This window comes from Oreochromis aureus, linkage group 13 (assembly GCF_013358895.1).
Source record: "Oreochromis aureus strain Israel breed Guangdong linkage group 13, ZZ_aureus, whole genome shotgun sequence".
Classification (NCBI taxonomy): domain Eukaryota; kingdom Metazoa; phylum Chordata; class Actinopteri; order Cichliformes; family Cichlidae; genus Oreochromis; species Oreochromis aureus.
The window spans coordinates 16,540,199-16,568,136 of NC_052954.1; the positions used below are offsets into that span (position 1 = coordinate 16,540,199).

At 42.2% G+C, this 27,938-nt stretch overlaps 2 protein-coding genes across 5 annotated transcripts; one reads left to right on the forward strand and one right to left on the reverse strand.

The window, feature by feature from the left end:
• Nucleotides 1-1,388: 1,388 nt before the first annotated feature.
• Nucleotides 1,389-4,853, reverse strand: prdm8 (PR domain containing 8). The gene is made up of 4 exons (XM_039622057.1): nt 4,741-4,853; nt 3,771-3,990; nt 3,169-3,397; nt 1,389-3,063 (listed from the first exon to the last, which is right to left on the reverse strand). Exons 1-4 carry the CDS (start codon nt 4,749-4,751, stop codon nt 1,967-1,969), a joined length of 1,557 nt encoding a protein of 518 aa, XP_039477991.1. The 5' UTR covers nt 4,752-4,853; the 3' UTR covers nt 1,389-1,966.
• Nucleotides 2,177-27,803, forward strand: antxr1d (ANTXR cell adhesion molecule 1d). 4 transcript variants are annotated; one of them, XM_039622054.1, is made up of 18 exons: nt 2,177-2,301; nt 10,570-10,641; nt 10,732-10,803; nt 11,144-11,225; nt 11,693-11,723; nt 11,798-11,871; nt 12,363-12,431; nt 12,520-12,600; nt 12,743-12,803; nt 16,272-16,370; nt 17,436-17,505; nt 20,534-20,612; nt 20,892-20,987; nt 21,088-21,126; nt 21,311-21,409; nt 21,489-21,653; nt 22,361-22,441; nt 26,602-27,803. In XM_039622054.1, the coding sequence occupies exons 3-18, from the start codon at nt 10,736-10,738 to the stop codon at nt 26,911-26,913; spliced, it is 1,506 nt and encodes a 501-aa protein (XP_039477988.1). In that variant the 5' UTR covers nt 2,177-2,301; nt 10,570-10,641; nt 10,732-10,735; the 3' UTR covers nt 26,914-27,803. The 4 variants fall into 4 exon arrangements, with proteins under 4 accessions (XP_039477988.1, XP_039477990.1, XP_039477989.1 ...); XM_039622056.1 differs by having other exon boundaries at nt 2,189-2,301; nt 10,512-10,641; XM_039622055.1 differs by having other exon boundaries at nt 2,199-2,310.
• The last annotated feature ends 135 nt before the right edge of the window (nt 27,804-27,938 follow it).

The window sequence follows — 27,938 nt, forward strand, 5'->3', positions numbered from 1 at the left end:
AAGCGTGATTCAGTTTTCTCCATTCCACACAAGTGGAAATGTTCAGTAACTGCAAAACCATGTTACGATTTACAGCGCCTAACCTCCTTTTAAATTAGGATGATGACTGTAATTAGGGCTTATATAAATCATGTTTACATTAATAGAAGTTGTAGCTTTAATGTAGGCTGGCTTAAATGTAATGAACAAATTCAAATCTTTTTTTTTTTTTTTGTTCCTCCCCACCAAATTTCTTAACTGATCCCATTTACGGTCTGGACCTACAGTCTGCTATTAGAAAGTGAACCCCATGTCAACCGCAATCATGGTCACAGGAGAGTACTTACAATGGTCAATTCCAACCAAGAAAACCACAGTAGTCTAGGCTCACGTTCAGAGCGCAAAATTCCTAAAAGCCTAAATGAAACGAGGAAAGCAGGGGACCAAGAACAATATTTGTTTTTCCATATGATGACTGTTCAATTAAAGGAGACCAATACGGCCATTATTAGACAACAGAGGATTTTCTGTGTCTGGGCTGAAATAGCTCTTTCCTCACATGGTTACTGAGTTCAGAGAAGCAATAGTGCTGTTTATTAGAACATGGCTTTAATAGAGTGATACTGTGTCTCTTAATTGCCTATTTAATCATATAGACTAGGTTTCTTTTTATTGTGAAATCTTATTTTCCTTTAGAAACTCTAAAACCTCCATTTTTTACCAGATTGAAATAAGTTTTGGGACCTTTTATCAACCATTATTTTAGTAGGGAAACAAGTATTTGGGCTACTTAAATGTAAGTGCTGGTTTAAAACTCAATACATATTCAAAGAAATAAAATTGTCAGAGGATATTGAGCAATTTTTTGTCATCTACAGGTTTAAGTCCCTGTTATAAAAGGTGGACGATGTTCTTCCACTGACTGTAAAAAAAAAAAAGAAGGAAATCTTTTTCCTGGGGAGTTAAAGTGACTTAATCAAATAAGGTAGAAAACAATGCATGTGGAACTACATCCCTGCTTTTGTTATAGACTGACAGGACAAGGTCTACACTTGACTTTTCCATGAACTTCATGCCTTCTTCTCGCCTCATTTACCTGCAACAGAGAACTATTTATGTCCATCTGTCCACAGCCTGTCCCTAGTGGAAAGTAAGCGGCACAGGATTGGTGGATAAACATAAAATCACAAGTTCAAAGTGGTGCAGTCTACCTGGATTACATCCAAGTCTGTAGATGAATGATAACTCAGAAGTTTATAAAACTAATAATTGATTTTTTTTTTCTTTTTTTTGAGCGGGCATCCTGTTTAAATGAGCTGCTTAGTATGGCATTTTTCAGCTCATTTGTTCAAATAGCACACTAAAATGCTGGATACAGATCTCAAATGCCACAGGAATGTTATACGGGTGCATACATTAAACAACAAACGTGTCTAATATATATTTAAACACACTGAATGATCAATACGGGGCAAATGGTGGTCTCAGTCGCCTCCTGTTGGAACTGAAAAAACTGACACTCTGATTTTAACCAATATGATGATGGAACAAAATACACCACACACTTTTATTTCCACTTTATATAATTTTAGATTTTAAAACGAATGTGCATACACACTCAACCCATACCTCCTGTACAATTTAGATCGAGGAAAAAGCAAATGGCCTAAATAAGAGGATTGCTTTGAGATATTTGTGACAATCATGAGCTGTCCTTGAAACCTCTCTGTCCCTCCTGAGTTCCATAAGGCACAAAATAACTTAACATACTGAACTAGTGGACAAACTGCACTGAGATCAGTTTACACGCACCTCTATCGTCATCTAGTGGACAAGCTGTGATGGGCATGTGTATCGGTTTTGTTATTATACAGCTACCTACATTCAAAGATATACACTAAAGTCTTGCCTTGGGTTGGAGTCTAAGCTTGTTAAATATGAGAAGCATTTAGGTAATAAATAAAGAGTTTCTTTCCCTTCTCTTGTCTCAGTTATGGGATGTCATGTGTCTTGACAGGTGGTGCCGCTCTCGGAAGTATTCGTGGCAGATTGGACAGGTAAGTTTCTCCTCCCTTCTTCTCCTCACCTGAGACTCTGCGGCGAACTCCTTTTTGTGGTGAGAGCGCATGTGAAAAACGAGGTCAGAGGTCATGCGGAAGGACAGGTTGCATTTGGCGCACCAGTTCTGCACCGACACGCCGAATGTGGTAAAAGTCGGAGGAAGGATCGTGAGGGAAGATGTGGTTTGCAGCTGAGCGCCTATGTTTCTAGACCAGTGCTCCGGCGCGTAATGGAAAGCAGTGTTTAATGCTACCGGAGAAGGTACAGTCTGTAAGTCACTCCTCAGGATGTTGGATGGCATCAGATTATTGTATCCCACAGACGTCCTAGAGGTAAATGTGTTCGTCATCTCCTCCAGGCGGCTAGAGGGGGCTGTTGAACCTCTGCTGGGGTGAGCCTGGGGGTCAACAGGAGAACTTCTTTTACTCGGTTTACAAAATGCGCTTTTCTGTTCGCCCTGGCTGTTCGATATCACCAGAGAAAACGCACTGTTGCTGCTTAAATGCATGCTAGAGCCCTCCCCTCCTGTCTCCATCCGCGCGTCCAGCTCTCTGTCGTGCGTAAAAGTCCCCTTGGATTCATCACCTTGAACAAGCTCCTCACTTTTACGTTCCAAAAGATCCAGTTTAAAGGTGTCAGCTTTCAGTTTCCCCTCAGCTGAAGGGCTGTCTCCTGCTGGCTGGTCGTAACTCTTAGTCGGTGGTGTAATATTATCATCATTTGAAATATTAGTCTTCTCTAACAGAACCGTTTTTCTCCATTTTGGATAAAGAGTTTCCTCATACTTTCTCTTCTTCGGGGAAGTCTCCGCGTCGTCGTTGTTTCCAGTTCTTTTGTGTTCCAAATCTCTGGCAATGTTGTGGAAATCTGTCACTCGGCGTTGCCTCTTAATGTCCACGTGCTTGTGCTCATAAAGCTCGCGGCTCCAGGTGTCAGTCTTTACGTGAGCACACAAGAATCGGCAGTGAGCCAGGAAGGGATACTCGTTTTTGAAGACCTGGTTACATCGCCCACATTTTAATTCTGAAAGAGAAACGAAAGACAATATGATGTGACTGTTTTTAATCATTTCAATAATTTTGGAGTGACATAAAATTTGATTTAATCGTGCACAGGCATCCGTCTCACCTTCTTTTGACCCTTTTGCTATGTCACTGAAGCCCAGCAGATGAGACAGCTCGTGGTCGTACCAGATCAGCAGCTCTTCTTCCTGCCGGATGTCCCGGGTAGTCCGCACGTACAGCTGACCCCCTTTCAAAAAGGCCTCTGTGTTCTGCTCCTCGCCGTTGCGCGCAGCTTGCACGAGCCGCAACCAAGACAGCACCAGGGCAGAATTACGCATGGCCTCTGGATCGACCTGTTGATAGCAACCCCTGATGTTTTACTCAGTCTCCCGATTTAGAGGATTTTTATTCTGTCTTTCTAAGAGCCTTCTTGTAATTTATTTAAATAGTTAATTGGTGGCAGATTGCATCTTTTAATGCTGAGGGGATTTTATACACATTTCTTTTCTTTTACTGGTCAGTACAATAACACTCAAAATACAGCTGGTCAAAAACAATCCAATAATAACACAAAAACTTGGATGTAAAGTATAACATTTAAAACTATATACATCTGAAAAACCCTTTACTTTTGGAATCATGTCACCGTTGAGTTATATAGTAACTCAGTAAAGATGCTACAAAGTATAGGTGCAAGACCGTTTATCACAAATTTGTCATACGCACCCTGAATACACAGGATTTCGCTCCCTTGTCACAGGATTTCTGCGCTATGAAGGCGATAGAGTCGTAGAAAGTGTTCTGGAGCACGCACGGACCGAAGCACGTGCCTGCAGGGATGCTGCGCGTAACGACCACGCTGGTGTAGAGATCCGAAGAATGCTGGAGGAATTTACTGTCGCCGGTCCAGATGGACCGAGGCAGGAAAGTATGATCCATCGTTAAACTGTAATGGAATAGTTATTGTTAGTAAAGGTGAAAAAATTACTACTAAATAGTTAAAAATTCATGTTGTTTAACAGAATGGCAAGATAACCTGGGGAGTAGAGCAATCTCATTATATTTCCTGTTAAAATCGGCCTAAAATAGTAATTATAATTTATATCTTTTCTCAAAAAAGTGCAAGTGTTTTATATAAAGCACAAAAAAGGTTGGATTTGTGCGATGTGCAGTTAGACGGTTTGGATCTGGTCCAAGCCCACACAGAATTCCAAAATCGTAATGAAAAAATAATAATAAAAAAATTAGCCCAAGTGTATTTTATTTTTTATTTGCTAGTAAAACCGAGGGTAACACTGCGTAGCAAGAGCAGCCGGTGTCGAGGCAAAATGATTTCCAACGTCCTTTGTCTCAGTTTTTCACTCGGTTACTCCTTTTGTCTCCACATCTGCCGTGGAGTCCAGCTGCCTTCTCAACGCGCAGGATAAGTTCAGTATGTTTTCCATAATGTAGCCTATAAACACCATAAACGCTCTTAGATTGCGTGACTATTGTTGTCCCTCTCTCCGAGCAATTAAAAGTATGCGATCTTTTAGGTTTTATGGTTTAAAATGTTGACAGCTGAACCGCGCAGCATCATGACAGAATGTGGTACCGATCTAAAAATCCCGGATTTAGTTTTTGGTTTTTGGTTTTTTCTTTAATGTTGACATTTAAGAGTAAAAACGCACATGCCTGTGTTGGCATGCGAACTCACCCGCCGGACATGAAAGAGGATGTTTAAGCCGTTTGGGAGCCAAGGAAGTTGCAGCAGGTGCAGCGGACCTCGGTGACGAAGCCTTCCCGTTTCTTGCTGACGAGTTACTTATCCGGCTGAATCTTCCTCCGCACTGTCGTCTCTCCCCTCTCTCATTCCCACTTATCCCCTTCAGAGAGCGCACTGAAGCGTGGCGCATTGATGCAAACGCGTGCGCGCTCGTGCACACGCTCACTCACACGCGCCTTCAAATTAGTCTTTTATTAGTAAATTTTCCTTTGTCTGGTTTACAGTTCCCTTCAGTGGGAAAGGGGAGACGTGGGTGTTTGTTTGGACAGACCAGTGATTGCTGATTAATAACGCACATTTATGCCCTCTTGTACAGCTGACGTGAACACTATACACCGCTGATGGACAAAAGTCAAATTTTCTTATGTTTCATATCAAGTCTCTACAGATTATTTGTTAATTTGATAGTGTTACTAAAACCACAAACTGGGGAAGCAGCACGCTGGGACAGACCGCTCTTTTGCCAGCATGCAATTAATCATATATAAATCATAATGTGTGCATTGTGGTAATCTGTCATGTCATGGTTTTAAACGAAAGACGCGAGTAATACTTCGAGACTGCACTTCAGCACATGCACGCTATGTGGGATTGAGCAGAGAGGTCTTGGTCACGTTTCTGGAGACATTGTGTCTAGCTACGAGAAATGGGTGGAAACTGTCTAATGTGGGCAGTGGGAAATTGTAAAATTGGCCGCTGTTACATGACATGATGCAGGGTGGTCTGGGTTTGCCACCAGGCAAATGCATTATTCATAAACTAAATGTTTCTGTCTAATGAGCATTTAATGATTATTCTGCATCAAAGCTTTGGTTTTTGAGTAAATGTCCTGGTAGTTCCTGAGCCAACTTTGTGTAACGAGAAAGTGGGGACGCAGAAGCCTCGAAGGGGGGACTCTTTGGTCGCGCTCCAACTGTCTGGTTAAAGTACTTTTACACTATAGACTAAAAATAGTGTTTTACTTTGGATTAGAATTCCAATTTCTTCCGTTTGTGGCAAAGTATCACAATCACAGGAACACTTGGACATCCTTTCAGCAGCACCATGTCCTGTGGATATGACGGTATTGAGCAGCTCTTTGGATTCATTTTCTTTAAGGCACAAATTAAAACAAGCTATGAACTCTTTGATTAACACCATACAATTCACTGACTGTGTTGATAAACTAGGACTCCATATTCGATTTTAGGCCTTTGGTTAGAAAAGACATGGACACAAATTTAATTATTTATGTGTAATACATCTGATTTGTGGTCGTCTGATGTTTCCAACTATGAAACGCAAAAAAACAAACCACACTAGTAGGACATGACACTTTTTCCCCTCCTCAGAAACTTTATTTTTGACAAACTGATAAAGCCAAAGAGAATATCCCAAAAACGAGGATGTACACGGTCACTCTGCCCCCGTAACAGTTTTTGAGGAAAATAAAGTGGAGTTTTGTGTGTCTCCTCGGGTGTCGCTCCTCTCCTTCATCCTGCCCAGCTTTTGTGCTTCTCTTTTTTTCCCCCTTCCTCTCTCAATCGAAGGAGAAGACTTGGAGAGGCCGGCTCGGTCTTAACAAGATTCTTCCAGACTGAATGCACTCAAAATAACGTGAAAGAAAACGTAACCAGGAAACGGGGCTGTGTGTGCACAGAGTCCATCTGGAAACGGATGATAGGGAGATGTGAAGCTCTTTAGTTGTTGTAGTGCCGGAGTAGTCAACAGTAACCGGGAAAGATGGCGAGGACACGGGCTCGCATGTTCCTCGTCTTGGCTGTAGTTGGAATTTTCTGTCTCGATGTCTCGGTCAGAGGAGAGCTGCAGGGAGAGCAACAGGAGGAGGAGGAGAGGTCCTGCCAGGGCGCCTTCGACCTCTATTTTGTTCTGGACAAGTGAGTCTCGGATATTATTTATTGCTTTGTTAGTTTCTGGTCGCTGCGCATTGCCATGCAACCGTGTAGTTGTTTGGAAACGCGGAGCGCATCAGTCGGACGTCCTGATGTAACGGAGTCTGAGAAAAGCGAGTGAGCGTGTAAAGTCGAAAAAATACCTAGAGTCTTCATTTTAATCAAACTGGCTTTTGCACCAAATCACAAGATTGAATCTTAAATCTGTGCAACGCAATGTCTTCACTTAAAGAGACATACCTAAAATCATTTTAACTCGCTGTTTTGTCTCTTCGGGACATACAAGTAATCAGATTGAAATTTAAGTTGGAAGTATATTCTTGACATCGGGGCATGCTTTTTCTTTTTAGTTCGGTTTAAAGTGGTGAGACAAAAAGACCAAGCTTTACCGAGGGGATGTGGGCAGGGCGAGCAGGATGGATAGAGTTTCAGGCTGATGACGCCTGCGGACACAGCTGCTGCAGCTGTCCCATAGCGGTGCTATATGGGCCGGTTATCACTTTAAGCATTGGCTCCATCACAATAAAGAGAAGAAGCATCAACTAATGGCTTTCTGTCACGACTAAGAGTGGGGTTTTGCACTGAAAACAAACGCAACAAAAACATTGTTTCTAATACACCTTTTACACTGGATGTTGGCTCAGCTGATCGTTATATTACTGCTTGATAAACGATTTCTTAATGCATTTTAGTTAAATGCACAGCTTTGGTGTAAGTTATGAAACACCTTGCATAAGGCGCATCCTCCAGCTGAACTTCTTTGTCATTACCTGGCTCTTATCATCCACCAGGATGATAATTCAGTCATTTTTTTCTCTGTTTTGTTAGAATTCCACTTTGAAAGTTTGCTGCAAAAACTTTGCTGTTTAAAGTAAAGTGGTACTCCTGCATCTTTAGAGAGGTCTTAGAGAAATCCTAAAATGTCCCTGTTTCTCTTTCCAAGTATTTCCTCCTTTTTTTTTTCAACTCATAGTTGTCTGGTGGGTGGACAGGAAATGAAGTTTGAGACAGTGGGAATGTCAAACAAAGGTCCCCAGTCTGAATTTAATCCATTACCCTATTACTGACATCAGTACTATCTGTTAGAATAACATCAGGGCGCTCTTTAAATATCTTTATCTTCTGAAATTCTACAGACTCTTAGTGACTCAAAGCATTTTTTCAGGCCACATGGTCACTGTGGATGCTTCTGCCACTGTTCTGGCCTGATGATTTTACCCTGCGCTCCAGCTCATGTCATTTCAGACATTGTAATTGGCATGTTTCTGTTATTTTGGCGTGAGCGGCAAGGTGAGATTTATGCACATGGTCACAGATCCGTAAGCAAGTCTAAACATGCAACGTAGACAGATGTAAGGAGAGAGAATGACAACAAAGCCATAAGGTATGGTTGGATTTGTGACCTCGCTGTGTAAAAGACTAGCAGGTTATAATTTCAGTGGAATAATTATGTTCTCGACAGACGGAGTGATGTGATTTTGTGGTGAAGCAGCTAAACAATGTGGTATATAACATTTGAAAATATGCTGAGGTAATGGTTAAAAAAAAAAAATCTGCATGTCCTCGGCTGACCCGTGTGCACCACCGCCACCTATGAGCTGCGAGGTGGACGAGCTGAGTGACATTTTACTTTGGTCTCGACACTTTTGATGATCTTTTTAATGTTCACGGCAACATCTGTCAGCCCCTCTCTTCTCTCTTTACCCTTTGCTTCAAAAAGTTTAGGAGCAGCCTGGGGAGCACGGCATGTCACGCATGGCCAAACCTCTGATACGCCCCTTTTCTTTTTTTGACTGTCTAGCAAGCTCCAGCAGGCCTTCAGGAAGCTGTTGATCTTTCTCCTGAGATAGCACTGATTTCTTGGCTGATATCAAATGCGACACAGTGACTAATATTTAAGAAAGAATAGGGCAAAATCATCTCTAAACTGGACTTCAACTTATCAATGCTCATCACGTTTGCATGTTTTGCTTTTGCTACACTCTCCAGTAGGTTATGAGACATGCTGAGGGGAGACTGTGTGCACGCTCCACTGTAGCATCTCAGTATACACAAAATAAACATTAGAAAAACGACCATCAGCTTCCTACATTCCTGCACTCCGTGTCTGAGCCGCACCGAATACCAGGCTGCATTTTTTTCTGACTATCTGGTTGCCCACAAATGGAATAATAGGTGTTGTGTTTTATGGCTGGGCTCTGAACAGAGTTTTGTGCTGACCGATCCGAGTGCTTTGGATTGGTTTTGGAAAAGGAGACTGTGCATCTCACGGCTTAGGAATGCAGGTAGAAGACTCAAGGGTAATTGCTAAAATTGTAGAAAGATTGCTTTAATTTTCAGCACAGGAGACGACTTTGAATGTGTTGTGCTTTTTCTGTGGATGAGGAATTGTGGAGTTTAAAAGCACATTGTTGGATCAACAATATGTTTTCAAATAAAATGTCAGAAACTGCTTTTTTAAAAATCTACTATATTTAAATGGTCTAAAAGGATTTGGGGAGACCTGGCAGATATTTTCATTATGACAAAGAAAAAATGACAACTGACAAACCAGAAGTTCTGTATATGGAAAAGGACTGGTAACAAAAATGAGGCCCAATCATCCTCTCATTGGTTGTAGTTTGCAATGTTAATGTTAACTAACAAGAGAAGCCTTTGATTTAGTCTCAGTTTAATGAGTAGTACACATGAAACACAGTTTTTACTTTTGGCAGTGTGTTACATAACCTCCTGTTCTGCACACTGGACTAAAACCTCTTTTGTGTATTCGTAACAAAGAGCACCCTGCTTCCTCGTGAAGCATATCTTCATATCTTTAGCCTGTAAAATAAACCCACTGGTACCATGTGAGGACACACTTTTTCTTAATATAATGAAATAATGACTTCCTATTCAAAGATTAAGTTTAGGTTTTATACTTAATCAGGTAAGGTCAAGTAAACCCAGATAGCTCCCAAATAGGAGCTCTGTGCTAAGAAAAGATTAAGATGGGGGTTTTTTTACTAGTAAACTTTTGTATCAGGGACTTTTTTATGCCTTCACTTCTTGGGAAAGGGAAAAGTGGAGGAGGCAGTTCTGGGTAAAATAAAAGATTCAAAAGAGCTGTCGTAAATTTGACCAGCTCAGACTTTCACTTTGCTCATGACCCTGTTGTGTGTACACACGGAGGCCTGACCTTTGCAGAGTTTTGGTTTACAAGCTGTTTGATGTTGCATCCTTCACACACACACTCACACTTTTACCCCCTGCTGAGTGTCACTTCTGGGTCCCTCTGTTGTTCATGTCGCAGCCTTTTTACTCCATGCATCCCCAACCTGTTGTTGGGCTGGCTGCACTCAGTGGAACCATCTGTTCCCCCTCACAGTCAAACACCCACACTTGCACTCTTCCACATACACATGCATGTCCACTATACACACACACAGGCCAGCTGCCTGCTTCGTGGTCCCTGCTAGAGGCAGACTGCTACATCTGTCCCTGTCTAACCTCAACCCTCTGGCCCAGCAGCAATTAGCCTCCATTAGCAGCCCCATGGGACTCGATTTCATTAAGGACACTGTCATGTATGCAGCAGCATGTAGCAGGCTAATCAGCAGCACACAGCCGACAGGTTACAGTCCAAAGCAAGGGAATGTGATTAAGTGACCAGAGGAAGGTCTTCTCTGTGTAAGAGATAAACTGCTGTTCTTTAAAAAAATCATTAAACCCTTAGTAATCGTATGCACACTACCTCTAAATCACTGCATGAAAATAAATCTCAGTTTATTAACCTCAAATTTAGCTTTTCTCTTTTCATTTTTTTCTATCTAGGTGGAATAATCTGCTACAGCATCACATCACACAAGTCTGTGTTTGTGGTATTTTCCAGGTCTGGGAGCGTGAAGCATCATTGGATAGAGATCTACTCCTTTGTGGAGCAGCTGGCAGAAAAGTTTATTAGGTACCAGCAGGATTTAGTCACTGATGTGTTTTTTAGTATTTTGTTTTCTCCTTTCGTCCATATTAACGCAAAAGCACTTTGTGTTCCCAGCCCTATGTTGAGAATGTCCTTCATTGTCTTCTCAACACAAGGAAAAATCATCATGAAACTGACCGAGAACAGGTAAACTCTACACATCAGTAACTGACTAATCCCTTATGTTATGTCTGTATCTGCGTACAAGTACTGTACGCAAATGCTGTCTTTACTCATCTTTGTCTGTTAAACTGGTTTTGTAACCCTTCAAGATCATCAGAAAAGATATTGCATAATTGCTAACAGATTTTATGCAGCTTCATGCAACCTTACGAATACAAAAAGTGGGACTATCTTTGGGTAAAACTTGAGCCAAAACGTTACTTTCCAACTCAGTTGAATCTTTGCTATTCCGTTTACTCCATGTCTTTTCTTAAAAGCGACTTCCTTTCAGGATGTTTTATAAGGCTGTTTGTTTATTCTTCAGGGAGGACATCACTGGAGGCTTAATGGCTCTGAGGAAGGTTATCCCTGGTGGAGACACGTATATGAACTTAGGCCTGGAGATGGTAAGGCTGGGTTTAAGAGCACAGTACGCTGGTGAAGTCAGTCTAAATTATCTGAGTCTTCATAAACCTTCCAGAAAATACCCACTGAGCATTAATTGTGTCTGGCAGCTGGAACCAAGAGCAATTAGATAAGTATGAGGTGTGTCTCAAACCATGAATTACTTGCTCCTTCCTGAAAGTGCCGAGCTAAGTATTTAAGAGAGGCATTCTAAAAGAAATTACTCTTTTATTAATTTTTTTTTTTTGCTTTTATGAAAACAGGAATGTGTTTTTTAAGCAAAACATTTAAAGACATTCACCCATCTTTGCCAGACCACAGTGTGCAAAGTGAGATCTGTGGCTTGACCCTACCTCAGTATCAAGGTGTTAGACTGTATGATCACCTGCTGTAAGTCTTCTATGATCTGTAACTGAGAGTTTCGGTTGTTGTTGAACTTACTGTTGAATTCCTTTCTTTTTAAATGTAGGCTAATGCACAGATCTATAAAGAGAAACAAGGTAAGCTTCAACCCGAAAGCTTCATACATTGCAGTGCAAAGTTTCAGAGAATGTGAAAGTTGTGCGTTCTGCAGGGACTGCTAGCGTCATCATCGCCTTAACTGACGGAGAGCTGAATGAGTGGCAGTTTGACACAGCACAGAGAGAGGTGAGATGTGCTGTAAAGTAGAATCGTTTTGGAGGAAGTCGAGAAAATATTGCGGCAGGGCTGAGGACTGTTACTGTAGGCTGCGTGCCTGTTAGCTGTTTGTTAACTTTATGTTATTAGTGCTGTTCTTCTTTGGTGGCCCTTATTATGGTTTTCATATTTTAAACCACTTTAATATTTCGCCAGCTTTGATTGGTGCATCTGCCATTTGGATGCAAAAGACCTGCTCTCTTGGGTGCTCCATGGTCATTGTTACATTTATCCCAAATACAGATGATAAATACCACTAAAGTTATTTAGAAATGATTAATAATCAGGATGTGTAAAAGTTAATGCCCTTTTTTTGGAGAATGCATCATGTTGTGCAACACCAGTTTTTAAATCTTTGCTGTGTGAACTGAGAAAATCTGAGAAAGTGGTTTTGGGGAGATTTTAGTGGCTCCACGAGACCACAAGAATCTCTTTGCAATTGTTCTTTCTTTTATTTGCAGGCACAGAGGGCCAGATCTATGGGAGCCATTGTATATTGTGTAGGAGTCAAAGAATTCAACCAGACCCAGGTAGGATCACTGACAGATATCAGAAATATTCCAAATACATAAAAATGCAAATATCTTATTTTGTCTGGATGTCTGGATGTTTTTCTAGCTTGCAACTATTGCAGACACAGTGGAACATGTGTTTCCTGTATGGGGAGGCTTCCAAGCCCTCAGGGGAATCATTGACTCAGTATGGCACACACATACCACATGTATACCATATAAACAGTCACACACATACAAAAGAGAGCCATAAAAATCATATTACATCATATTAAATTACTGAGTTATCACGTAACTATTTTTTTTTGTTTCCATTCCCTCTCTCTCAGATAATTAAGAAGTCCTGCATTGAGATTCTGGCAGCAGAGCCGTCCAGCGTGTGTGCAGGAGGTAAGCGGTGTGAGGAGCCAGGGTTTTCCCTTTCTAGTTCACAGAGTGGGCAGTCACGGTGTGCGATTGTTTCAGATGACAGTCATCCAAAGCCTCTGGAATGAAACATGAGGTTGAGTAATCGCATGGATGCTTATGACCGCAGAGTGACAGAGAGCGTATTGTCATTCACGGCCGGGGGAAATTAGCATGGCCGCTTCAGCACAGCATGTGTGCAAAAAAAAAAAAAAAGAGCAGGAGGGGTCTGCGGGTGTTGGTCAGAGGAATTAGCCGTGAATCTTCAAGCATGGCTGCATCTCTGGCCTAGTTTGCCACATCGTATATGCTAAATAGCCATTTGGGTTGGTTTAAACCGTGTCCTCTCCCTCACTTCCTCTGCCCAGCACTTCTGCTCCTAGACAGCAGTTTAAGGAAGTAGGAGGCAAGACATGAGGCATTAAGAGAGAGCCTTTATGGGTAGCCAGCAGGATGGATGAGCTTTGACATGACCTTATTAGGACTCACTTAAGGGAGTGCATTTGCAGCCCTGCTACCAGGACAGCCGATGGAGATTAACATCCATTATGAGATATGAAGGACGGGAGAGGATGTGGAGAGAGGAGATGAGAGAAGATTCATAATGTTGCCGTAAAAGGACAAAAGGAGAAGCTGTTCTCACATGATAATTACAGTTTCTGTTAGTGCGCAAGAGACTTTGTGTCACTCGACGTGTGCCCAAATATCCTTCAGCAGCCTCATTTATTATTCGATTGATGAGCAGCCTAATGGTCAGTGAACTAAGAAAGCAGGGACCCGCTTTAACCAAAGCCTTACTCTGGCCTAATTAATTAAGTTGTAATATGCTCACATGCTTATAGTGCACTTTGTCTGCCTTTGTTGTGATTTGTGCACATATACAATGGAAATCAGACATCCAGTGCTTTCACATTATGCCAGAAAAGGCTTTAGATTGTGGAGAAATCACCAGCCCTCCTGCCCCAAACTCAAAGCTTATAAAGTAAAGCAGTTTTTATCATTTAGCTATGTAATTTAATTTGAACAGCAAGGCCATGCATTGAAGCGTGAATACATACTGACACCCCGCATTTATATTGTGACAGTCTCTTTCATTGTTATTTTTCTTGGGCCGCGTGTAGTCACATAGCATATCGTACACGCTTTACCCCAACACACACATTTAAATGGTCTTTAGTCTGCTAGCGCACACGCATCTCCTGGCATGCGTGTAGACACGTCCCTCACATTGATGTGAAGTGACCAGATCGAGCTGCCTGCAAACAGGCCATCAGACCGGACAGTGAACGTTGGGCCACACTATAAGACATGACAGCACTGATTCCCAGCGCGCACACACAAGCACACGTTGCGGACAGTGAGAGTACGGCCTTAGATCTAACATGACAGGAGAGATTGCTGCTTTCATTAACGTCTGACCCTTTTCTCCCCGCCGTCCCTTCCTCTTTTGCCCCTCCCTGTCCTTCACTGTCCTTTTGCACTAACGTGATTGAAGAGCCACTGTTGGGACAAGCTGTACCCCCTTTTCTCCACACGCACAGTGCTCACGCGTGTTCGTATGTATAATCACATATTCGTACAAAACGAAATCCCTGTCAGCCATTCAGGTGTGGATGTAAATGGACACGTTGCCATGCAGGAAAGGCAGAGAGCAGACAGGAGAGGGCAGCAGCATATGTGTCGGACGTGATGGTGGGGCACCACCAGTCCTCATCCACCATGTGTCTGACAGGAGTGACCTTTTAACACATCAAGCCTGGTGTGTGTGTATAATAGATTGTGTGACTGAGACAATTCTAGTTGAGAAAACACTGCTGTTTTCAATCAGTCAGACATTTGAAAATATCTGTTTTTAAATAAGGTTAGGAAATATTATAGACTTCTCATATTTACTTTTTGGATAAATGAGGTCCTGATTTGTTCCTATGTTGTTTTGGGGGGGTTGTGTGAGCTATGCCATGGTGTAGCTTGCTTGCTGTGACTGCAAACCACATAGACCACAACTTATATTATATTATATTATATTATATTATATTATATTATATTATATTATATTATATTATATTATATTATATTATATTATATTATATTATATTATATTATATCATGTCACCACTGTCACCACTACTTTCCTATATATGATTGGGTCAGGTTTTGGTCAGTGAACTGGGTTTTGCCTACTGTAATGTCGCAGGGTCTTTGATTTACTGTATAAAGTTTCTTAAATAAAACCGAAATGAAGATAAACTGAATCTGTCAATAAGCACAGACACAGCTATATGAGGTCAGCTGTTTGTAAAACTGGCAGAAATCAAATTCATTGAAAGTTTTATCTGAATGAAAATGAACAGTAAGGAGTTTGGTGCAGTTTTTGTAGTGTTTTTAAATCATGGCATTATAATATGATTTTGCGAGTATAATTCTAATTTCCATTGCTGATGTAAATCGTGGATTGTCTGCAGACTTCATTCTGCACTCAGCATTTTTGCAGCATCTGTAAACACATAAACATCTGTCTAAACTGGTGTTTCTTTGCTTTTCAATTGTCTTCTCAGCTCTTTCTCTGTCTTTGTATCTGTATTCATGGCTTTCATGGCAGCTTGTCTGACCTTTAAAGAAATACTGTCACATATACACCCTGCAACCTGTGATGTTTTTATCCAGTGATCTTCACGCTGGAGCTTTAAATGTTAAAGATGTTGCTGGCAAATGTTCCCTTCGATTAGCCAGGATAATGCTAGAGGAAACCTCAGTTCACATGTGTGCACACTTTCATTCATGCATACACTGAACACATGCAAATGCCTGCACATTCCATGGAGAAGCAGAATTACAGCGCACACACACATCTGCACACAGGCACACACAAGAGCTAACGCCGTGTGGTAGTGCCATAGGTAAGGTCAGACCTACTTTGACACTACTGTGCTGTTGTCAGCCCAGCAGGCATGTTTTTAAGCAAGTGTTTTTTTTCCCGCTCTTTAACATATGCTGGGAAGCAGCCACATAGACACTCCAGCATATGCTGGCAAGCCTCTGTCAGTGCACTTTAACAGTGCCTAGGGGAAATTAAAGGTCAAAAGACACACACACACACATACGCACACACCTCCTGGCTATTGCACAGTCTGAGATATTTCTGAATAGCAACACTTTTAGCATTAGCACCACTGGAGCATATTATGGCCTTTCCACACATACACGCACAAGCACACAGATATAAACAAGCAGTAATGAGGCATGCACAAGTTCTCACTGCTCAAGTTGAGCCCAGCAGAGCAAGGGACTGGCTGTCTGGCCCACAATGACTGCATACTTCTTCTGCAGTCCATCAACAATAATTTGATCTTTCATGACTCTTGTGCAGCTAAAAAATATATGCATTACCATTGTTTCTCATAAGTGGTTGTATAACTAATCGTTCCTGATGTCTGGACCCATTTTTTTTCTCAGAGAGTTTCCAGGTGGTTGTGAGGGGTAATGGCTTTCTCCATGCAAGAAACATCAACCAGGTCCTCTGCAGCTTCAAATTAAATGATACACATACTGTGGGTAAGTTCTGCAGATGTACACAAGAACACTATAATAAATAGTATGCATCGTTTTCTCCTGCTTGCCATTAAGCAGGACCCTGTTCCCAGATTGAATCTTATATTAGAATAGTTCAGATATGGCAGATCTCCCATCTTCTGTCTTCCTTCTTGGATCACTCTGAGCTGCTCCCAGTGCTGTTGCTATTTTTTAATCACTAAAAAGCCCTATTTCCACCGCTTGGACTTGTGCACTGGCGATGCTTGCACAATGGTTATTTCTTCATAATTTTATTTCTGGGGAAAAGTCACAAGAAGACATATCTGGAAAGAAGGGTAGGTATTTTGCATTTCAAGATTGCACTTCTCAAAAAAAAATTCCTGCATTTTCAGTTTGTCACACACTGCCACACAATGGCAGGTCAAGTTTGTTTCCACTGAACGTCCTCCCTTAGAGTTCTCAGGACATTTTAACAGAAAGTTGGACTCTGTGGGGTTAACAGTCAACAGTCATTACCACAAAGGTAGTTGGGTCAGTTTGACAGAGAAATGGAGGTTTGGTGGCTGTAAGGTTAAGGTCCATGGTGAAAGCGAGCAGTCAGAACTAAAGGTAGCAATTTCTGGTAAATATGGTGTGATTTATTTACTTATTTATTTAGATTTTTACAGATAATTATCTGATAACCAGAAACCCTTTAAGTGGACTTTATCTCAAACCAAACACAAAGGGCATGAACCCCTGCAGTCGGATGAACCCATCCATGATATAATGGTTCCACCCAGAATCCTCTCTGAGGATTGTTGCCAGAAGCTTTTCACTTTCTAAGATAAAAATCAAGTTCTACTGAGAACTAATTTTCCACCCTAATAGTTTCAGCTGTAATCCATCCAATGAGCTGTGGAATTGCCATTTTATAACATTCTTGTGGTTCTATTTTAAGGATGGGGCAAAAAATGCTTAAATGCCAAATATTGTATGTTGGGCATGATTTTGGCATGATTGAAAGAAAAACTTATAAGTATCAGAAGCAAAAAAAAAAAAAAAAAAGTTCTTTACGAAGTGTGATTTTTGCTTTTCCCCATGTAGATGAGAGACCAGCTGGAATAGAGGACACCTTTCTGCTGTGCCCTGCTCCTGTGGTAAAGGAAGTGGGGAAGTAAGTAGCACATCTCACATCTTGTTTTCCACCCTTATTTACTTCAGATTGTTTCTCAGCTGTGGCAACAGTCTCTGAACTATCCCCGTACAGCTGTAATGCGGACATTTGCCAGCTGCTCTCAAGTTTGGTGTGGACACAGAAGACTGCCGTCCTTGAACAAATTAGGGCCAAAGTCATTGTGTGTCTGTGATCAATCAATGTTTGTCACAGCTAACGAAGCCAGACACCAATCACAAGGGGACAACAGGAGTAGAGCCCAGGAACATGACTTAATGAGAGCCTGCTCGAGAGGACCTCACAACTCCTGCGTGTTTGTGTGTGATGCTCCTAATCTCTGTCTGGCACTTTGGCAGAGAGAAAGTGTGAGTGGAGTCAGCGGGGCAGTGTAAAGTTTCCTCTGAGGGATTCCAGCTTTGCCCTTGGTAATTCAGAGCAGAATTTCCTTGCGGGGCAGACAGAGAGATGCTGTGGGTTGAGTTTGGAGAGGATAAAGGCCCAGCAGCCCTTCCATCCCCTCTGCCTGCAGTCTTGTGCATAATTATACACTCAGGCCTGTGGCCTCAGACACCTCCCAGTCATCATCTGTCTTGTTTCTGTCACTCAGATTTTTTAGCATGATTTGAGCTTTTCTTATCCGCCAGTGAAAAGTACTGCTTTGATGGGGAACCATTGCTCAGAGATAAGGAGGAAATATTTTTTCTCCAAAGAACTCAAGAAACTGACACAACAAACAATATTTTACACCGAACAACAAAAGTAGTGCATTACTGGCATATAACTGTTTAGGGTTTGACATAGTGACAGAATGTAAAAGACATATGGAGCAAACTGTAAAGTCCAGCAAATACCCTGTACGTGTCTCTGCTTTATTGTCTGTTCTTTGTTGCTGGTGTGCTGTTGTAGCAGGTGGAGCTGCTCCTCCTGAGAGCAGAGCAAAACAGGCAGCATCATTACACTCTGCAGTGATGCCTGAAGGAGGCGTCCTTCCATGTAACGGAGGCCCATTAGAGCCGAGTCGATACTGCCTAAAACCCTGAGTGCTACTAAAGAGCAAGTCAGCTGCGGGTGGCTGAAGGGTCCAGAGAGAAGGCCAACAGCTGGCTGATGAGTTCAGTGCAACAGAAGTGGAAATGTAGAGTGAGGCTTTCAGTTTTCAGTTTCACAGAACATTTTTTCAAACATTTCATTTTAAAAAAATAAAAGGGGAAAAAAAAACACTGAACTGAAATCGGGCAGCATGGTGATGCACTGTTAGCACTGTTGCCTCAGCAAGAAGGTCCTGAGCTGAGTCCTGGCCGAGGCCTTTCTGTGAGGAGTTTGCATGTTCTCCCCGTGTTCTCTCCGGGTACTCCAGCTTCCTCCCACCATCCAAAGGTTACGTTAGGTTAATGGGTGATTCTAAATGGCCCATAGGTGTGAATGAGTGTGACTGGCTGTCTGTCTCTCTGTGTTTGCCCTGTGTCAGACTGGCAACCTGTCCGGGGTGTACCCTGCCTCTTGACCTATGGTAGCTGGGATAGTCTACCAGCCAGGCTACCCCAGCCCCCCCACAACCCTGATCAAGATAAATGGAAGGGAATAGATGGATTTCTTTTAAATCACTTATTAAGGAAAATAAATTCAGCTTCTTAAACATCAGTAGATATGTGATTATTATGTTATAAGCATGTTATTATAAAATAATAACATGCAACAAGCTTAAAAAAAAAGCTTAATTGCTGCACACTTTTTCATGTTAATGGATTATACTAAAACTATAAAGACCATTTTATGCAATTTTATAAACCAGTGATGAAATTAATTATTTGTTCACATATCTAAAGTTATTACACTTTAGATATGTGAACAGCTTCCTGTTGAGGAATTCTTAGGTCTTCAGCTTTACATGAGATCTTAGGGACTCCGGCTTCCAGCATCACCCCTTCACCCAAAGACCCTCACTCTCCTCCTGTCTCACCCAAGTCGCACTGTCGGTTAGAATGAAGGCACTGGTGGTCCTGTCACACAAATCTGTGTTGACTGGGAACCTTCCGGATGCAGCTCCCCCTCCTGAGCGCACACACAAAGACACACACATATGTGGGGCAAAGACATATATAGTGGGCAGATTGATGATTGATAGGGGCTGAGATCTCTCTGTCAGCGTGGAGCTGATAGCCCCCTGTCCCCTGCCTGAAAGGAGGGCTGACCACAGGATGGGGAAGGAGAGACAGAAAAAGGAGGGAAGACGCAGAAGAAAAGATTAGTGGCACCTGCACCGCCAATTTCCTATTCCCAAGTCAGTGTCAGCATGAGTTATGAGACGAGCTACAGTGGCGTGGAGCGCTGAGGGGATGTGGATGAGGAAAGGCTTTCCTTCTCCCATCCCCCGCCTCTGTTTCGTCTTCCCAGCCATCCCACCACCCTGCAATGACCTCCGCCTTCCCGCCCCCTCCTCAAACTTAACCCAAAGCTCAATACCCCCCTTGTCTCTGTCGCCCTAAACCATTAGAACAAGCACAAGAAGTCTTTCTCCATTCTTCTTCTACACTCCAGCAGCCTGCTCTTTAACCCCCTGCCAGCGTATGTGGCTCAAATGTCTTGGCCTTTGTTTTATTTTATTTACAGTTTTATTTCCATCAACATTTCTATCCTATCATCTTCCCATCTAAAATGATTTGCTTTTTCCCACCCTTGTGTCCGCCCTTCCTGTACTTGAGTAGTAACAGCTACACATATCAGTGCTGAATGCTGTACAATTAGAAGTCATTTTAGCTGTCTGTGGTTTCCCCATCAGAGGTCTGCGTCCAGTCCACGTAGAAGAGATTCCTCCCGTGGGTGGAGACCTTGCTGACCTCTGAATGCTTTTAGCTCTGTGTTTTTGCTTATAATGGAGCAAGTATGGACAAAGCAAGAAAGTATTTGGCACCTGGTTAAACTTTTACAGTAGCTTGAAGCTACACCGTGAATGTGTTCATACAAGCAGATGTGATATGTCAGCACTTCTGTCAGCAGCCGGCTTGTGTTGTTTTTTGTATTTCTTTAGGGTGATCTACCTGCAGGTGAGCATGAATGAAGGCCTCTCCTATATCACCAGCTCTGTTCACATCACTACTACTGAATGTGTAAGTAGATCCAGTATAGCTTACACTACAGCTTCACAACATTAGATGGTAATATTTCTCTCTGGCATGCTGCCTTTTTTTTCTTTTGAAAAAAACATTCTTTCAGCTGTCTTATTTCTCTTCTGGCTCTTTTATCTTCATCTCTCCTTTCCCTCTGAATTCTCCTCTGTTGTGTCTGTCATCAGAGGAGGCTGTGAGTACTTTTGCTTTTCACTTTCCCTTTGTTTTCATGTCACTTGTGTTTTATTCCCATTTAACCATCTATCTGCATTTGCGCAGTTTGACGGCACCATCGTGTTGATATCCTTGCTCGTGGTGTTCCTGCTGTTGGCTCTGCTGCTGATGTGGTGGTTCTGGCCTCTCTGCTGCACTGTGGTAAGTTTGACAGACCAAATGACCTCTTTTTTCAGGAAAGCAACTACACTGAAGTTTTTTTGTTTACACTATATTATTAATTTATTTTTCTCTTCTTCAGGTGATCAAAGAACCTCCACCACCTCCTCCTCCAGAGCCTGTAAGTCACCTGTCACATGAACCTGTCGCAATTTTTTCCCTTTCTTTCAATCTATTCAGAGATTTGCATAAGAATTCAGGACTATTGCAATGTTTCTTATTTTTGCAGTTAATATAGTAAAGTAATAGTAATAACAGAGTGTTTAAGCATATGAGCCGTATCCTCATTGAGGCCTCGCTAACAGGAGTCAGATGACGATGATGGTTTGCCCAAGAAAAAGTGGCCCACAGTGGATGCTTCATATTATGGAGGAAGAGGAGTAGGTGGCATCAAGCGGATGGAGGTACGCTCACTCACTCTCAACTTCCAGAATTTGCAAAAGGCAAACGGAAAAAAAATATTATATTTTTTACCTACTTAAGGTGCGATGGGGGGAGAAAGGATCCACAGAGGAAGGTGCGAAGCTGGACAAACCTAAGAATGCTGTTGTGAAGATGCCAGAGCAGGAATTTGAACCCTATGAGCCCAAGCCTCGAAAGCCCCCCCGTCGACCCCCACAACAGAGGAGGTGGTACACCCCCATTCAGGTAAGTTTACCATAGGAACACTCTTTAAATGTTCCGTTTATGTTTGTAGCTTACTTTATTCAACCTCAATGCAGGAGAGGAAGTCATCTCTAATTATCTTTATATAAAGCTACAAAATATACAGCACCTAACCTAAATAAAAATCTTATGACAAACAAAAATCAAAACATATGGATAATTGATCGTATATTTCAGGATCTAGTAAAAAAAAATGATATACAGATAAACAGGTACATTAACCCTTTTAAGAGCTGGACAAGCAAATAATTGCCAGAAAATTAAAATAGTTTTTTTTAAATAGAGTATTTATTGAACCATCTGACACATTTTAAAGCTTAATTAAATATTAATTTGTAGTTTTAATTTCTTTATCACATTTGCTACATTATCCATTTCTTTTGCAATTTATTGCAACTTATGTAAGTTTTCAGGAGGAAAAAAATCACACTGATGATGTTCTCAAAAACTCTCAAAAACTCACGTATTAAATATGACACACTAGACATTAAGGTATTAAGGTCCTTTTCAAAAACTCATACATTATTTGACATTATAATTAGTCTCATTCTCTGTCTGTGGACCTTGGCAGACCACACTAAAAATAATTCATTTAGATTAACTTTTTTGTTTTAAATCATTCTCATTTATATATCATATTTGTTTCATTATAAATCCTCCATTTTTAATTCACTTTCCTGACTCTCCAGGGGAAACTAGACGCTATCTGGGCTCTGTTCAGGAGAGGCTATGACCAGGTATCTCTGATGAGACCGCAGCCTGGAGACGAGGTGAGCCTGCTTCTTCCTACAGTCAAGTTACATTTTCATCCGTTTCTGCAATTTAAGAAACCACAAAGATGCACAACGGCTGACACAAAGCTATAATTTGCTAATTACGAGTAATTTAGGGGGCTTGCCTTTTAAATAGCAGGTTTTCTGTCTTTCCGTAGAGCATCTGCATCCTTCTTTTGTCTGCCACGCTGCATAACGACACCATCAAGACATAGGAAAATCTTTAACACAGCACCCCAGTTCTCAACACGCACACACACACATGTGGAAAAACATTCACAGGGGAAATAGTGAGGTACAGACCGGACTCTCTTTGTCAAAGCTGCAATTGTTCACACACAAGGCGTACTGTGCTGTTATGTACTTTTCCCTCTGACTCACAGAAAATGACATGGTTTCTGTTGAGGTTTCAAATAGCATGTTTCACCATCACTGTTTACTGTTAAGTAATGATTATAGTAAACAAATATATACAAATTGTGTCATACTTTGTTTTAAGTGCTATGTTTTAGAGAAAAAAAAGAAACTATTGAATGTGCTATTACTGGACATTACTGCCACTGCTGAAAAGTCCTGAATCATGACATCACTACGTTTCCTGCAACTGAGTGTGACAGAACGAGACGGAGAGCAGAGCGGTCCCTCTTATCTAACCTTGACCCCCGCGTCTGGCATCTCGTAACCCCCAAAGACATGTTTTCATCATCACACTGGTTGTCATGGTGAAACATCTGTTCCGTTGTAAATGGTGTCATTGTCGCTTCTCATAGCTGTGGTCTCATCGCTGTAAAATTTATCGATTTGTGCTCTTCAATGACATGATTCATCTTTACTGTGCAACAGTGTGAGTGTGTGTCTGCTCGCGTCTGAAGTCTGTAAAAGTGGTCGCCACCGCTGGTTTTATCTTGTCTTTCCATCCTACACATCTTTTCTTTTTTCACTGCGCAGAACAGTTCATCTCTGTCATGGCAGAAGTCTTTGTCAGACACTTTCTGTGGGGTTGCGGTTCACAGACACTCAACAATGACCCCCACCCAGCTCCTTTCACGCGCCATTAACTGAGAAAAATCAAAAACGCTACTTCTCACATGGAAAAAAAGGGGGGGGGGGAGATTCACTTTTGCTACAGAGGAAGAGAGAATGTTTAGAACGGGTGCTGATAGCCATATCAGACATGAAAGATGACAGTGATTGCTCATCGCTGATAAACCCAGGCTTGGATCTTCCACACAGTAAAAACAACAAACAGCTCTTAAAAACCCAGAAACCTCAGCACAGCTGGTTATTAAGAAGCCCCAGCGTGGTGGCAAAAAGTACAGCAGTAGAGAGCATTAACTATCACACCTCCCAGTCCAGCTTGTTAACCAGCAGCTCAAGAGGTGCTTGTCCTGCTTTCTCCCCGCATTACTCCTACTTCACTGCCTCTGCAAACAGCCATCAGCGGCCTGCCAGTTTCTGCCACGCTCCAAGTTTGCATTTTATCTCTTTTTCTGCCATGTGTGCGTGCATTTCCGTGTATTTGTGTGTGCGCGCGCTACTGTAACGTGCATGTCACTTCTCCTAAGCAAGCATCACGCAAACAGATGGGGAGTTGAAAGGCCACGAGCCATATTGTGACAGACGAGATTCCCTTCTTTTGTCCCCGGAGCTGATGGCGCTGTTGGCTCTTGTCACACAGTACAGGCCAGACCAGAGGGCGGTCACCAATTCTCTGTTCTCATGAACAGACTGCACAAATGAGCACTTCCTCTTCTAACCCCCTCCCCTTTCTCTTTTTCTTCCCACCACTTTATTGGAAGTATTAGTTTACACAAATTTAAAAATGTTACATGAAAAATAAATATAAAGTCTCTTCACATCACAGCAAATCTCCCACAGGCATTCTACTAGGCTCATTCATGGGTCACACCATTTTCATCCAAATCAAACAATCCAGTAGGACACTCCCACTCAGGATACACTTTACAGTCACTCTTTCCTCTAAAGGGAAAGTGCACAGATACCCTCCCAAAGCATAATAGGGCCACTCGAACTCCTCAGTGTAAATTCTAGGGTTTGAAGTTCTTCAATAATTTCTCACACATCTGTGTATGTCTTAAGTTTCTTCCACCACAACAGAAAACACAGTGTTTCAGTATCACAGAGTTCATTTTGCACACTGGAAGTTGAAATGTAAATAAATAGTTTAATCAGCAGCATCTGTTTCAGTGGTATTATGAATAATCAACAGAAAAGGTTGTCAGCTGTTTTCATGGGAACTACTTCTTAGTGCCAATGTAAGTTGTTTCTGGGAAGGGTAGTTAAGATAAAATGATAGGGCTGTTGGGAAACACTGATCCACAGTAACCAAAAATGTTTGGTAGGTATCATTTAAATGCACTGAGTATCGCCCTTTTAAAATCATTTATGTGGGGGTCTCAAATGTGACATTACAGAGCTGTGTTGTATCGACCCTAAACTCCCAATGAAGTGCGTTAACTCTCGTGAGTTCGCACGGAGCATTTTCCTTATGTGAGTGAATTGCTGTAATGTCATGCGAGGTGACAGGCAGAGCTGTCAGGTCAGATGTGTCTCCGCTCTTCTTTTTCCTGTTTTCTTTACTATAATGGTGGCGTGCGTGCGTGCGTGTGTGTGTGTGTGTGTGTGTGTGTGTGTGTGTGTGTGTGTGTGTGTGTGTGTGTGTGTGTGTGTGTGTGTGCGCATGCATGAGAGAGAGAGAGAGTTCCCCTTGAGCGTACAAAACAATCTGCTTTATGTGTGTGTGTCTGTCAGAAGAGTGGTGCAAGCAGGGATGCTGGAGGTGTTTCAGGGCTTTGTTTTTCTCCTGAAAAGGAGTTGAGGCTCAGAAGTAAACAAATGCCAAGAGGGGTGATAAAGTAGGGACAGATATTACACAGTCACAGGGGCAAACAGGGAGAGTGACCATCACAAGTGACTCATTGTTGACCTCTCACATAGCTCTTATATGTCCATATCACCTTAATGAAGGTTTCTCCACCTCTCTTTCTGTTATTCATGAGATTCAGAGGCTCCATTCGAGGCCATATGTTGCTGGATGCATGTTTACAGTCTCTCTCTCTCGCACACAGACACACACATAAACATACTCATATTCATGAGCTTGTGCTCTCATTGTGTCCATATGCTCTCTCTGGTGTTGTGCTGCTGCTCTGCTGCTCACAAACTGGCCTTTTCACAGCGGCCCGGCAACAACACCAAAGCAGTCAGCACCCCCTCCCGCCCGGCCTGCCCCCAATCAATTACACACCCTTCATACACACACATACAACACAATGACCCCGCAGTTACAAAGCTACTGCTGCTGAGGCCCTCTTAATGGCCCCTGTGTGACTTTAGGGCCTCTCTGTTTAATAAGGTGTTATAATCAGACCACCAAGGGTCTGTGACACAGAGACCTACTCTCCATCCTTCACACACTGACTGAGCAGGACAAGTGAGCATGCATGTGTGTGTCTGCAGAGGGATGCTATGCAGGGGAACAGAGAGGACAATAAGAGAAGCGTTCCATTCTCCCTGACTTGTAAATTATGTTAAAATGCTAAATGGCTTCTGTTAACTATTGTGGTGATATTGAAATCCCTCCTTTACATTCCTTTAAGTCAAGCACATAAGAGACATAAACCACTTTCTGTTCTACGCCAAGAAAGGACTAGTCACTGCCGAGTTGCAAGAGAAGAGGAGGGGAAACAGAAAAAGCTGTCCTGTGTGTGTGTGTGTGTGTGTGTGTGTGTGTGTGTGTGTGTGTGTGTGTGTGTGTGTGTGTGTGTGTGTGTGTGTGTGTGTGTGTGTGTGTGTGTGTGTGTGTGTGTGTGTGTGTGTGTGTGTGTTTGTTTGTGTGTGTGTACTTGCCTGTGTGATAACGCAGCGTCTTTGCTAAAATCACAGCTATTGTAGTGCAGGTGTGGACAGCAGACACAAGCAGCTCTGTGTGCCCTCCAGGCCCTAAAACACACATCCTTGTGTTAGTAAAGCTGGGAGAAGTCTCACGCAACCCATCTTGGCTGGTGGCTCTTAAAAGCTTAGTGCCAGTGCACAGAGATGCACTGTATTTTAATCTGCGTTCTGCTTTTAAATGATAATGTGTAGCAGTTGTTGTTTTTTTTTTAAACCACCATCTCTCTCCGTTTGTCATGCAGGGCCGCTGTATTCGCTTTCAGCGCATCAAAGATGGAGAGTCCACCCCAAAAAACCAGGCCCCTCCTCGTGCACATTGCTCTCCCTCGGCTCCGCCCGCTCCTCCGCTTTTTGAACAGCAACCTCTGGTTTCCTACTCCGTTCCCCGCACGAAGCCCCCGTCGAGAGGGCCCCGTACCACACCACCCTCGAGCACCACACCACCTGCAAGGGCACCCCCATCCATGGTACGACCACCTCCGTGTCCACCCCCAACTCGCACACCCCCGGGTCCACCAGGACCCCCGCCTTCTCGACCCCCACCCAGGCTCTAATGATAATTAGAGAGCCCACGATAAAAAGCTGATAGGTCGGCCGATTCCATTAAAAAAAGAAAAAAAAAATTAAAAAACATGTCCTCTCTTCACCCTGATGACTCATAGGCAGCAGAAAGGCTTCAAATCTTACAAGCCAGGAGCTCAAACTTGAAGCTCTGTGCTTTGTTGCTGGACAGCAAAATGTATTTATCTGATTTTAAAATCAGCTACTGACTTTCAAGTTTCTTTTTTTATACAAAAAAAGGGCGTAAACATTTTAGAAAAAAAACAAAACACTAAACAAGCATGTAGTTAAAGATTAAGTCTGTATGTCCAGTGTTAGATGCAATGTTGAACTAAATGGTTTAGAGTAAGTGCAATCCAATAAAAAAGGGGTTTCTTGTGTTTGGCTGAAAGTTAGCTCATGACAGTTTGTGCTGGTAAATACAAAGGGAAAGAATGCTGAGCGAGGAAGTGGTCTGAAATTTAGCATTTTTTATTTTTTATTTTCTGGGTGTCTACAAAAATCACCCCGATTCATCATTGAACTTTTCAAACAAAGAAGCTCTTTCTTAAAGTTTAAAGTTCAGTGATCTTATTGAAACTGCAGGGCAGTTACACCACATTTTATTTATTAGAATACAGGCCCTGTCTGCATATGCTCTCTCTTTAGTATCAGATACTTTCATGGGTTTTTCTTTAAAGGGCAAGGGGCATCTGGGTGGCTTTTAGGAAGTACTGTGGCATGGCATCTGATGTATTTGTCTTCTTATCAACACCACTGAACATTTGTATCTTCAGGGTTCTCTTGTATACTGCATTTATGGACTGAAATGATCATTTGCATTATTTCATTATTAACAACTTGAATGTCTGTCTTTAATAAAAATGTTTTTGCTTTTTTTAAATCTCCTTCCTGCCAGCAAATTCTTTCATAGTAATTAAAAGTATGGTATATTTGAAGAATGTTTCTGCACTCGTATTGTAAATCAGCTTCCAGCCTCGCTGGGATCAGTGCAACACGGACCTTATGACACAGTTAT